General features: G+C 35.9%; 1 protein-coding gene across 11 annotated transcripts in view; it reads right to left on the bottom strand.

Annotated features, from left to right (window-relative positions):
* Positions 1–2,189: 2,189 nt before the first annotated feature.
* Positions 2,190–14,347, bottom strand: part of PARN (poly(A)-specific ribonuclease) — a 60,165-nt gene continuing 48,007 nt past the window's right edge. For all 11 annotated transcript variants that reach the window (XM_054211550.1, XM_054211554.1, XM_054211552.1 and 8 more), the window contains 3 exons: positions 12,361–12,550; positions 5,386–5,579; positions 2,190–3,129 (listed from right to left, as the gene is read on the bottom strand). In XM_054211550.1, the coding sequence (XP_054067525.1) occupies positions 3,077–3,129; positions 5,386–5,579; positions 12,361–12,550 (437 nt within the window). In that variant the 3' untranslated portion in view covers positions 2,190–3,076. The remainder of the gene's footprint in view (positions 3,130–5,385; positions 5,580–12,360; positions 12,551–14,347) is intronic.

Genomic DNA, 14,347 nt, shown 5'->3' on the forward strand with positions numbered 1-14,347 from the left:
CAGCCTTCCACAGGACACATACGGTTACACCAAAGCCCCTGGCCCTTTACTGAAGAAAATCTTTCACTCCAGCACTACTAACAGCAAGGCAGTGCCGACTGTTTTACGCAGTTGGCAGGCAGAAAGAAGAACCCTGACGGTGGCGGCAGCCACTGGCCCCACCACAGGGCCGACCGGCCCCAGCTCCCCTCAGCCCGCCCCGGCCCGCCCGCCCGGCCCTGAGGGGAGAGGGGCGGCCACCTCGCCCGAGGGACACGAGAGGGTCCTCCTGCCCACAGCTGCTTTGGCGCCGAACTCCTCCAAATAGAAAGCAAAACAGCAGCTCTAAAATCGAACAGATGCATGCGTTCCCCCCCACACTGGGGAGAAAAAGGATAATGAAGTGCACAACCCCCCAAAAAAGTAATTCAAGACAATGACTCAATCAAATATTACACAGCTGCACCTGACTATTTACTGGGCCAAAACACAGCCTCTCGGCAGTGTCCCAGCTCCATGCCAGGGCAGACGGAGCCATGCCCCGCGGTCCTGGAACAGCACCTAAACCCCCAGACCAAACCCAGGAACCTCCGCAGCCCTGAGGACTAGCAATGGCAGCTTCGTTTTCCAGAAAAAAATGCTGTAAAGAGAGAAATTCTATATACATATTTCAAACATACATTAGGAAACAAATGTGGATCTAATTTAAGAAGCTACATTCTTTCCCATCTAGAATTAATGATTTAATTTAAAACAAAGGGAAGTGTACCAAACCCCACACAATAATGAGTTTTTGTGTGGTATCAATGGGGCCAGTTCCTTCTTAGGACACCATCTGTCACTGACCCCTGACAGTTCTCCACTCAAACGTAGTATTATAAACATTGTAGTCCCGCATCCACTCACATTTTATTAGCTTATCTAGGTGTTAACTGGCAAAATCAAACACATATAAGGACTAGAAAATGGAAGAACACTCTTGTCTGAAGAAGTATTAATTACAGGTCAAGATAAGGATCCTGATCCTCAAAATGACAATTTGAGAGGAGAGGAGGGTAGAAATAGTATGAATATCTACTAAACTTTGTAGTTTAGAGAAGGATATACACGGCCTCCTCTCAGAAACAAGTTTTTAAGGGATTGGATAGTAATGCAATTAAGACTTATATTATCCCTGCAGATATTTAAGCGTTGCTGTTTGAGGGTGAAGTCAGTATCATAAAGATCCAAATGGCCTCAAGGTAAAGACTTTGGGTGGATTCTCTGGGACAGCAAGGGCCTCTATAGCTCTTGAGCAGACTTCATTGCCTCTTAATCTACACTTCTGACAATCCCTTTAAATGCTTTTCTATCCTTTTGACACCATTCTTTAGGATATACAGTTTATAAACACCCCCCCGCCCGTACATTTAGATAGAACACCATATAAATTACCCGAATCATCTCCATAAGAGATTAATATTTCATACAACTTTACTTTTTATACAACTTTATACAAGTGTTGCGTGTATTCTGAGAACTAAATTTGCAGTTTCTTTGTAGGTTTGGATACTCAAGATAAATGTGATTTAAGTATTTACTGCTAAGGTCATGAAACTCAGAGAGAAAAGTCTCTGGAACCTCAAGAGCAGAAGAGTTCAGTTACTAATTTCCCCTTGCATCACTAATAACACTGTCTTCTTTCCCACATTTCTGTGTGAGAAGGTGATGATATGGCTATTAAAAAAACAATAACTTAATTATACCACTTCTGGTTGTAGTACAAGGTTAGAACGAAAACATTTCAACTTTCACATCTTTAAATTCTTTTCCCCTTTGCAATGCAAGTTCAAGATAGCTCTCACAATCATTTAAAAACTCACAAATTTTGGCGTACCTTCAAACCGATTATTGCCTTGTTTACATGACAGCGATTCCCACTCCAACGTAAATACAATCTGATGAAGCCTTCTTAATATTCCAGTCTTCCACAGCAATGGCTTTGTACTTGCTGATTTGCAGAACTCCATTCTTTTTTTTACCCCCTCCAAGGGAAATGCATAGCAATTTAAATCTTATGACAACAGACTTGCTTTTCTTTGTTACATTTCACGAATATCTTGAAAGTAGTCCATGGACCACAAGGGTCTGCTAATCACAGGCTGACAAAAACATTGTTACATTATGTTCATTGAAAACATTTCAGAAGCTAATAAATAAAAACAAACCAGTTCCTAAGAAAATGTCTTTAATTTTCATTTTATGGAAATACATTTTTTGGTTTTATTTCCATGATACAAAAATGTTAAATATCAAACATTTTCTGAAATCTAACAATGCAGATCCTTTTTTAAACAAGTAAAGGGCTGGTGCAGTTAGCAGGTTTGTCACAGGTACCAAAAACATTTTTACAAAAACCCCACAGGCTGGGGAAGGAGGAGGAAAGAAACAGATCAAGACTTAAGAGTGTAAACAGCAATAGATGTGAAAACAAAGAAAAACCACCTCCCACCAGGAAATTAATGTTTGAGACACTTATAAGTTATAGGTTTTTGAAAGGTAGGTGTAAAGTTGGTATTTAGATGAATACTGGCTGCACAGAGGGTGGGGGGTAGAGAATGGAAAACTAAAAGAGATTTCCAGATAAAGTAACTGGTAGAAAGCAATATGAGAAATTGCAGTTCTACCTGTTTCAAGAATGCTGACGGCATACTGATATTGCCTGAAAAAGTAGCTAAAGATTAGGAGATTTGTGGTAACTCCCCTCAAGCACAGTAAACAGCCTAGCACGAAATCATAGAGTGCCAGTTCTTTTTGTACATTTCATAGCCAGCATGCCAAAGTAGGTGACAAAAATACATTTAGTCTTGCTTCTTAAATCTAACATCATTTACGACAGCAAGGGTTTCACATGGTCAACAACAAATCATATACTAGTTAATATACACACAAGTAAAATTGACAGTGATTGTTCAATAAACAGTTTAAAATAATTAAACTGATTTTCAGGACACATACTGCTTTGTTAACACCACTTTATTTAAATAAAGTATGGCTTCCAAGAGGTGTATTCTCGCAACTGCTTTCAATCAATTCCACTTGTTAAGGCAGTTGTTTCCTACCATGTTTCAGGGACTTCAAAAATTCCAGTGGAACTACTTGTGAGAGTTCCTAAAAGAGAGTGTCACAGAACAATAGATTAAAGATTTCAATATACAAATACTGAAAGGAATAAAAATTAAATCAAGAATATTTTGATTCTTTCAGACCATACAAAGACATTTTCTCCTCTAGAGTGAGGCTCTAGATACATTACTGGCAAGTCAATATTTACAAAGGGAAACGAAGAGACAGTTTATCTGCTAGAGCAGATATTGAAATGAAGTCTTAACTATTAATATTAATATTTGAGTATACTTCAAGACCGGCAGTGCTCCAGATGACCAATAATTAAGACATGACTTAATTTTTTAATATAGTCTAATCCATTTCTGCAAGAAATTACTAACAAAAGTTGAAATAGAATCAACAATAAATAGATCAATAAAAATAAAATCTTTTGAGGTTTAAGTTCATGTTACCTAGGGTTATTTAATTACTTTTTTCTTGTACAGGCTGCAATAACTCACACAACATAGCAAAAATAATAGGTGAAACTTAAGTTATCTGATTGTCACCTGCCTCTGTTTAGTCAGACATACAGTTCAAGGTACTTTGGCTAAAAAATATGTATTAAAGTCTGCAAAAATCCCCTTACGTCAATGGTAGGTGAAAAGTCTTCAACCCAATGAAGAACAATAAAGGCTATGGTTACAAACACCACACAGAACATTGCCGATACTAATGCCTACATCAAAACAGGTTTTAGAAGAGAGAGAGAGAGTATTTGGGTTTATAATTTGTATTAGAAACACTATTGATCTTTCAAGCACTACATTGTGAGTTCTAAACTAGATTCAAAAAGAAAATTTACAAGATACATAAAAGAAAAACATTTTACCACCTGGTCAAATCCACAATTTGACACTTTCTTCTACATTTCAAAATCTGCATCTCCTGAAAGTGAGATCCCTCAAGCTTCAACGACTCGTAGTCTATGAAATGGGAATCATCTGCTCACAGTCCACTAAGCCTTTCAAATAAGCAAAGGCTTACTCAGAACATGTGGCAGACTGCAAGAACTGTTCAGGGTGACTATGATCCACCCATCTAAAACATTTGGAAGGGATTTTAGACACACTCACTTTTCATTACCATCTTGCCAAGTGTTATCAGAAAAAAAACACACAGCTAAGTGATTCATCAATGCAAAGCACCCAGAAAGCAAAAAGGCCTGCATTAGTTTAAAAGCCCAGTAGATCAGCACCTGTCCAGCAGCTTACTCCTCTTTCACTGAGGTGTCTCAGAAAGTCAACACATTCTCAGAAAGTGTTCTGGAGACGAAAGGGTTTTACTGCAGTTGCAGCCAAGTTACTTATACCAGGAGATATAAACCAGCAGTCTGACTGGGTCAAATTGCACTCAACCTGAAACAGCGCTGTGGCGAGAGGTGTGCCAGAGTGATAGTGAAGGGCAGGCAGGTAGACTGTCAAAGTTTTGGCTTAATTGTAGAGGTAAATAATATTCTGACCAGGCTGAGAAATCCCATTGTTTTCTCAACTTTCAGAAATATCTTATCTCACAAATAACTGTAAATAAGGGATGTTAGTACAATATTCTTAGGATATATAGTCTTAAAGTGCTAATTAAAAGGGCACATATATTAGCTTTTAGGTCAGCAGGTAGGTTTATTAAAACCGGACTCATTTGCAAGCAACAGAGGTTTTCTAATGACACACATCTGGAAAGTCAAGCTATGTGCATGCAATTATGCCATGACTCCATCCATTCAAGCTTCAGGGAAAATGTTCATATTAAATTAAACTTACATTTCGTTGTAAAGTACGAATTAACAGGGAAATCTACTCTAGAATCCTACTTCAAGAATTCCTTCAATTTTGCTTACAATATGCAAAACATATCGGGTACCTTAACGAGGAGGTTGCATTAAAAAAAAAAAAAGAAGCTAAGAATAGCTACAAATATTCAAAGAGCTTTATTTTAAGGAAGAAAGTAAGCAAGTAAGATATGAACTACATTCAGCTTCCTTTGGTTGGTCTCAGGTGGGGTTCTGTTTGTTCATGGTGGGGTTTTTTTTTTTAGTTTTTGAATTTGGTATTTTGGGGGGTTTTATTTTTACAATTTTTGTATGATGCAATCTTCAGTTTAAATAACTTACTGCAAAATAACTTATAACAGTGACTTATTACATTACATTCATAGAAGTAGAGAAAAGTTAAGACATTCAAGGAAACAACTTCAGTTCTGTTCAGGCCTAGGGTAATTCCAAACAGAACAGAAAACCATGCACACTAACATTGCGCTTACCTGCTGGAACTTGTTCTGTCTTGATCTTTTTGAACTTTCTGGCTCTCTTCTTACCATCTGGAAGGGAGTCTGCGCAGGAGTCTGTCTGATCATATTCTGAATCTTGGCTGTCTCCCTCTTCCATATCATCAGAACCAGTTTCTTCCTGAATAGGACTCATGCTTCTCTTTCCCACTGTAGTGGTACCTGTAAAACTGAAATGTAGAAGAAACACGATTATGTACGAGTCAAGAATAACTATTACACAGGTACTAGCTGTTGTACATCAATTAAATGCTTATGAAGGCAGTAGAATAAACTGTAGTAAGTAGTGTACCATGAAATTATGTTATCTGGAAGACCTGACTTAACTATAAAATTCCTTAAGTTGGCTATCCAACCCAATCTTACATAGATGAAGGTATTAATTCTTTGTACTATAGATGTCTCAGGCTTAGCTGCTATTCTGATGAGATCACTCCATTCAAATGTAATTAAAGCTGTTCTCTATCCCTTCCTAATTTTATTTTTTATTCTCCTAGTTATGAAAGCTCTTCTAAAGCATTCTCAATGGACACTAACTTGTATACAACTGTTAAGCCTCAAACACACACCTTAATATTGAAGGATTCTACATGCTAACTTCATGTCCTCTCCTGGAACTATATGCAGTTTTAAAAGCATTTCTGTTACATAAGGTAGAGAAAAACCATGAAGCTCCATATAAAAATACCCTTTAAATCAGGCCTTAAAGTGAAGAGTCCTGCCATCCAATGGGCTGGTAAAATAAAAAGCACAAAAAAATGTACTAGTATAGCATAGGTAGTATTTGAATGAAGCCTGACTAATACAGCATGAAGATGAACTTAGAGCTCCATTTCATTCAGCATACATTGAAATAAAGCTGCATAGATTTTCATTCAACTGGAATGCTATTGTTAAGTTTCCTTGAAAGCCAAGTGGCAACGTTAAAAATCAAATTAGCATGAGTAGAAGAACATATGCACTAGCAAAGCAGCTATTTAAAAAAATAAGTTCCTCCTTCTTCTAGATATATTAATATCAGCTACTTAAATATCTATTTTAATGCTCTTTTAGAATAAACAATTGAAAAAAGGTAGTTGTAGATTTAAAAACCTTTAGTTTGTCATTAAGAACTACACAAAATAGCTATATGCATCTAAGCCATGTTCTGTTCTATTCTTTTCTTTAAATAAAAATTAATACAGAATGACAGAACAAAGCTTTACAAGCTATTTTATTTTTTCTTTCTAATCAGTAATAGCAGGGAATTTTGATGTTTCAATAAGGTTTCAGCTAAAGGACTGTTAAATTTGGCTGTATAGTTTTGGCTTTGAAATGGAATTTTTTCAGCTGAACATTTTGCAATTTAAAACAGACTCTTTCTGGGATGTCCAAAGGCAATAAACAAACATGAAACATATGATTACGCTTCATGCTCTTACTTCCACTTTAGGAGCACAAACACCGTTTACTTTGATGAATAGCTGGCTTTTCCTCTAAACCTTCATACACAGAAGGCCTTCTTGCATGATTTCTTACAAATCATCATTTCGAGTCACACTGCAACTACCATCAATAAAAAGATATAAGCCAAAAAGCTGGACAGAACTGTTTATCCTACATACATACTTCAATATTGTGAAACAGGCAAAAACTAGGTTTGCAAAGAAAAAAGGTCTTTTTAAAAAGCTCTTTAGAAAAGTTTATAAGAATGCTATTTTTGGGAAAGATATTCTGAAAAATACATAAGGAAGAAAAACTCATGAGCCATAAATTATGATCCCGGGATTTCCTGGACATATTATGAGCACTTGGCTCTTAGAAGGGAACTTTCACTTACTGTGGGAAGAAGTTCCCATTTTGAAAGGTCTTATGGCTGCATTTATTTTTTTTCAACTTAGACTCTTGAGAAGTTATTGCAAATAGAGAAAAAAGTTCTTGACCTTCAGTGCATATTTAGCTGTGTACTGAAGTACAAAATAAAAATTAATTTTAGGCCTTCTGTTCTTCTTGCAGATACCTGAAGGAAAAAAAACCCCAAAAAACTAGCAGCACAAAATCCAAAATATAGATATTTTATAATCAAGAACTGTTGCCTTCTTCCTTTCTCCCAAAAATATTAATTTTATTCGACATTTCTTACTTGATTGCATGGATTCTAGATGGCTAAGGGTTTATTTTTATGTGTCTTACTCCTCTTTGACTTAAAATAAGATTCAAGGACTACAGCAACATTATTTATTCACTTAGCAATAGCTGCAAATCACTGTGGTTGTATATACAAGTTAGAGCATTACTCAGAAAAGTTCAGTTTTCTAATTATACCAGCTATTTTGGAATATGTCCATATTTCTGTGTCAATTTCCTTAGTCTGTTGAGAAACAACTGAACAAAGTTGAAGAACCGAACAAATTAATAGCTATCATTAATTGTCCAATTCAGATATACTTGTTTAGGATCCTTAACTGTTTGGATACGGAGCCATTTAGAGGCAGAGACTTACATCACCCATTAACAAATGTAGCACTTAGGTTTCAAAACACACATATACAACAGTTATCCAGGCAAGAGTTTTTTGTTGTTTGATTGTTTTTGGGGGGGTGTTATTTGTTTTGGTGAGGCTTTTAAAAAACATATATATTTAAGAAGTTTCTGAATTTTCTTTTTTATATTGAAATGGAGATTGCTCTAATTTTTTAAATAAAATTACTAGCCAAGTTGGGTTTGGTTTGGGTTTGTTGTTTTTTTTTTTTTTTTTCCCTGGGGGGGGGGGAGGGGGGGAGGCAGGGAACAGGCAATGGATGACTACAAAAACAAAAACCACAAGAAAAGCCTATCATACATTGCCAGCTGGCAATGTGTGAACACAATATAGCTTTCACATCAGCCAGTGCTTCCTCAACCTCTCCCTTCTGTTGACCTGTTTTAATGCCAGCCCACAGGCAAACCTGACAAGGATGAATGCCACTGGAGGAAAGCGGTAGAAACAGAAAATCTAGATTTTATTCTCAACTTCTATTCCAATTAAGTACAATCCTGATCAACAAAGAATAAGTATTTTTGTTACATTCCAGTAGTATGACTAGCAACGTTAGTACTAGATGAATCAACAGGATATGGAGGAAGTATACATCACTACTGCTAGAAAGAACACAGACTCCACCTGATTAAACTGCCCATGAACTTTGGAATGTCATTTCAGCTACTAAATAGCAGCAACTCAACTAGTACTATGGTAATTATTTTGAAAGAATCAGCAAGTGGAAGGGGGCTAAAGGTGGGAAAACGATTACCAATATGTAGCATTAAACATCTTCTGTTTTGGAAAAGCATGTCCCACATCTAAAGGGGCCACTTACTTCATCACAACAGAGCATCTTGAATTGGCCTGGATACATACAGGCCTCCAACTTCAAGTAAATTTAATTTAAATGAAAAAATAAACCCTGAGTTTTCTTCCCACTTTGAACAACATTGAGGGCGGGGGAAGTAGTTACTGACCCATCATTAAAATCAGTCATTTCAAATTAAGAGCAGGGGAAATCTCCTGAAATAACACAAGAATACTGGAATGCTATAATAATTTGCTTGCAATATTTATTACGCATATCTTTAATGACTCAGCTTTCCCCAATTCTTATCATTTATTTCGTAATAAACCACTATAAACAACCATTTCTATAAAAATCACAAGAATCATCAGCAGAAATACATGAACGTTTCAAAAATGAGACAGACTATCTTCAGCAAAATAAACACATTCAAGGAAGCCGTGCTACAAACAGCACCCTGACTTGACAGAAGATGCAGAACTCCTGCTTTTAGCTAGAGAACTTGTAAGGCAAAATGACGTATCGCTTTCCTGTACTTCATACTAGTTTAAGTAATTTGCTATTGGCCTTATTTTATTTTACTCATTCCTAGATGATTCAGGAAAATTAGAGTAAGTAACTACAAGTAGAGCAGGGTATCTACTTTTACACAGAACATACCTTATTTTTCATGCTATGGTTTAACACTGTTTTGCTAAGGAAACGATATTAAATACATGCATTTAACAGTCATGGCAGAACTGGCAGGCAGTCATTTGCTAAGCACAATGTTGCCGGTACTGTATAATATACAAGAGACCATGATCCATCCTTTTCAAAAGTGTATTCTGGTTAGTGAACAGCTTTAGAAAAGGGGATCCTATTAACTACTTTGTCAAATGCATCAGTTTCTCTTCTACTTCTCCATCTAACATTAATAATTAGGCATATTGCCATTAAAATAAATTTTGATATCTAACAGTAGTAATAAGTTATATGCAAGGGGTATATGTTAACTATAAGTGATTTTACCTTGTGACTGCTATTAATACTATTACACTATATTTTTGGAAGAGTAGTTCCTCTAGAATATGGGACTGTAGTTCTTTTTTTTTAGTGAGACAGGAATTAAAGAATCTTTGTTACATACTTGTCAATCTGTCAATTTAAGACAAAAGTTCCTTACAAGAAATACCCAACAACTTCATTACTGAATGAAAAAGTAGCCAGGATATACTGTCATCATGGAGAGGAACAGCTATGCTGCAGCTGTGCTCCCTGGCAGAAACTGGTGCAGTAAGCTTTTTAAATAATAAATAAATAAAGGATGTGGTATCATGAAGCTATTATAAGAGATCAGCTGCTAGATACATCACAGTATTGAGTGCTCAACTATATATGATTCCAGTTAATCTGGACAAATATACACATATACTTGTCCTGATTGCTTCATATAAATATTTATGTTCTATTTTATATAAAAATTATTATATAATATATAAAAATCTAAATAAATATTTTTGAGATATCTTTGTCTAGAAACAAAAGGAAAATGTTCATCCTAAGTGAACTGAAAGACCACAAAATTTGCAGTTCCATGTTATACCTACCCAGATTACACTTATGAGGAAACACAAAATATTAGTTGATAGGAGAACACAATCTAACTGGTAACAAATAAAAATAAAATTAAGAAAAACATGTCAGAAGACCTGCATCAAAGGGAATTTGGGACAGAAACAAATCAGTTTATTAATGGAATAATGACAGAACAAAAATTCACGAACGTCAATTACAAAGGAAGTTCTATCAACAAAATAAAGGCTGCAATCTAAGGCTATCAAAGTGCTGACCATCTAAAAACAATGCTGCTTCTTGTAGAATTTTACAACACTAGATAAAATAGATTAAAAATTCTCAAGAAGATTAAGTGCTTAGGCATACAACTCATTGCAGTGTATCATAATTCTAAGGAAAGAATTAACTGAAAATTTTATTCAGCAATTTTCCAAATTAATACATTTGCCGCAGTCAAACTTCTTTGCGAGACAACAGATCAGCGTTCCGCATTTACTGTTTTCCAAAATATATCTTAAAAGAGTAAGTTGTCTATGGTTCAAACCATGAGCTGCCACTCTTACCATCTGTCTAGTATCTGTGAGATACCAAAACCCCAACGTTCATTGAGGAGAGATATGTCCCTTAGTAGAAACAAAACTAGGACTTCGTATTTCTTTGCAGTACACTCACAATGTGATAAGTTTTTTCACACTATTTAATACAGACTTAGTTATAGACCTAAACCTTAGCCACATGTAAACTAGTGCCAGGACAATCTTTAATGCTCCTCATCTCTTCACAGCATGCACTCCCAACTTTTCCTAAGCACAATAGTTCAATTAAACTTACCTCATTTGATACGGATTTTATCACCAAGTTCATCCATATGGGTTTTAAGGACCAAACATGTCTAACACATTTAGCATTCCCTCCATGACAAAAGCCATGAAAATTTGACAACTAGACAAAAAATTAATTTTGCAAAGCAGGCAAATCATAAGCTCATGTGAGAACAGAACAAGTTTAGTGTATTTGTTACATGACAAATAACATTTATAGGAAGATATGAGAGCTAGAACTTATCACAGCATTCCCAAGAAAGATAAAGCAGAAAGACCTCAGTGTTTGTTTTATTACCATTTCATTTGGTCTGTCTACCCAGGGGAAAAAAAACCCAAAACAGAACAAAACAAGAAAACTAACAAAAACACACCCCCAAAACACGACCTTACATTTAACTCATGCACTCCACTGGACTGGAACTTATTTTTATATAGAACTGATAGAATCAGGGGGTAGGGTGGTGGTTAAGAATAGCAATACCTTGATAGGTTAATTATATAATTTTATTAATATTGAAAGACCCTTCCCATTCACAGCTACACAGATAACAAGAAGCAGCCTCCTCTTACCATCATATATCCAAAACCTGTCAGTAATGAGAGGGGGTAAAAATAGAACAAGTTGTACACACAGCAATATACTGTACCAGAACCAAAACGTGCATCTCCTGCCTTAATTTTTTCCTTAAATAATGAACTAAAACTTTTTTTTTTTTTTAAAGTTTTACTCCAAAACCTTAAAAAGCCATGCAAATGTTATCGTTTGCTTTCCTGTTTCTCAAGCACAAGGAAAACTTCGTCAGGACTGCTCAAGATGGTAATTTATAGCCTTCTCTGTGGCAGTATTATCACCATGGAAAAGTCATCCAAAAACCAAGACAGCCTTTACAAGGTTATAAGATGACAGCTAAGTTTCCAGATGACACAACCCATTCAAAGGTGTCAAATGAATAAAGAAAATAATTCTTTTATTTTGGTTATAAGAAATGGTGCTGCTACATCAAGCTCAGAAGCTGCGATTTGACCTGCCCTCAAAATCCCAATATTTTAAAAATTTGTCTAAACATGTTTGTGAGCAAATTATCTCTGCTCCTTTACCTATGATCTTGTGACAGCTGATGTACCACTACTGATTTACATGTAAAGAAATGTGCACCAAAAAAAAAAGTCGCCTATTGGTTAAGAACTACCTGAAAATTGCTAGTCTTTTAATAAAAATGCAATAAAAATAAGAGTTGGCAATGCAGGAAAAGTCTCACCTGTTAACACAGTAGTATCGACTCGGGGAAACGTAAGGTGTGCATTGAGTTTTTAACCGCTTTCTCTCCATCTCCTTCCAACTATCTTCTGTACATTTTCTCTTTGCTTGTTTTTCTTCATGTTTTTTCTCAACATATTCTGCATATGTCTGGATCCTATAACTTTCAGCATACCTGCTGGTGTTTACAGCTAGGGGGAAGAAGAGTGATGTTACATACAAAACACTGTTAAATGCCAGCACGTCCTCTCCTGAAATAACGTATTTTGAATAGCAGAAGGCAGTGAGCTATTTGTTCTGTTCACATGAACAATTTCTAGTTCCATTGTTAGTCATCAGAAAAAATAAAAAAAAGAAAATGCTGTACTCTCCTAAATTCACATGGTAATGTTTGAATTGGATATTCAAAACTCTTCTCAGAGTCAGACTTCATACAAAAAGGGTTAAATCTACTTAAGACTTTTCTTTCAAATTAGAAACCATCAATTCTTCAGTTGTAACCCTCTTCCAGATTGCTTGTTGGCAAGAAAAGATTTCCTGGATTTTTTCCCTTTTAGTCTCATTACTTAACCCAGCAGGTTTATTTTGCATCTCTGCCAGGAAAAGACGACATTTGCAAAGCCTCTGCCAAAATTCTGTTTGATTGCTGTGAAACATAAGCTTATTTGAGCTGCATTTTTGGTTGCACAAGATACCCGTGGAAGCAGCACTTAGCTAATATCCAGCTGTTCCATCCTTGTATCTTTCTCATGTTTGGTCTTCTTTTAACTATAAAAGACCGAAGTTCAAGGTAGAAGGATTTCTGTCAATGCAAAATTAGAATAACTTCAAAAATAAAGAAAAAACTTTCACTGCCTTCACTCAGCAACAATTTACCAACATTCCTTCAAATCCCAGCATCTTCACAGCTCTCAGCCTTTAGTCTGCAAGCCAAGCTCTGGCCTGAAGCCATCACTGTAACAGATGAATCAGCAAATTAAACTGACTGTCAACTGGTGTCCTCTGCTGTTTTCAGCCTAACTCACTGAAAGGAAGTATTGTAAACCAACCAGTAAACCAGTTTAAATATAAAAAAAACCCCAACCCAGACTGTTTTTCATGTACTTGGACTGCGCATTTTAAAATACCATAATTGTAATGGAGACAAAATCCTGATTTTATTATGTACTTCCAGTCTTCTTGTAAAAAATTCAGCTGTGTATCCAACTTTCTGATTCTAGTTGAAGTGTTGTCATCTTGAATACAGGTATTCTGTATTAACTGTAGCCCAAACACTAGAAATAGCAAGCTCCAGCATCACAATTCATAAAAAATTAGGAAGATGGGTGGATTAGTTTTTTTTCCTCTTTCCAAATAAATCATCTGTTCTGCACATTGGCTATGCTACAGTGAAATGAATTATCCATAATACCAGTCACAGCACATAGATGCTGCTTCTGCAAAGTCTTCCAAACGTACATAAAACTGGGCAACAGCTTTGTATATTTAATTTTAATCCCAAGAATAGATACCAGCCATTATGATTAATAGCCTCGTGAGATTGTTGCGCTAACCAAAGAGATGTTATGCATACCTTGTTTTGAACTGTGAAGTTACAGGATCTGTTTGTAAGAATTAGGAGTGTATTTATTGCCCATGAAGTTATGGTGCAGGCATCATGAATGAATTAATAATGTTCACTGGAGTTACTGCATGCCAGCCGACATTCCTCAGGGTAAAATTTGTTTAGTTAAACTCAAGTATGTTTTTACTTGCTAAAATCAAGCACATAGTTACCATGGACCACCTGATAAATAGTGATTTGTTAAAACACAATAACCATTTCACATTATTTGTTTTGCTATAAACTAAGAGACAAAGTTATGGCTCTTCCATTTAATTCCCTGACAAACCTGGCCTGTATTTAGGGGGGGGGGGGGGGGGGGGGAGGGAATCATCCTTATGCAGCCTAAAGATAATTTTAAAATAAACCTGTGTAAGAGTCAATA

Source organism: Rissa tridactyla, chromosome 8 (genome assembly GCF_028500815.1).
Source record: "Rissa tridactyla isolate bRisTri1 chromosome 8, bRisTri1.patW.cur.20221130, whole genome shotgun sequence".
NCBI lineage: Eukaryota > Metazoa > Chordata > Aves > Charadriiformes > Laridae > Rissa > Rissa tridactyla.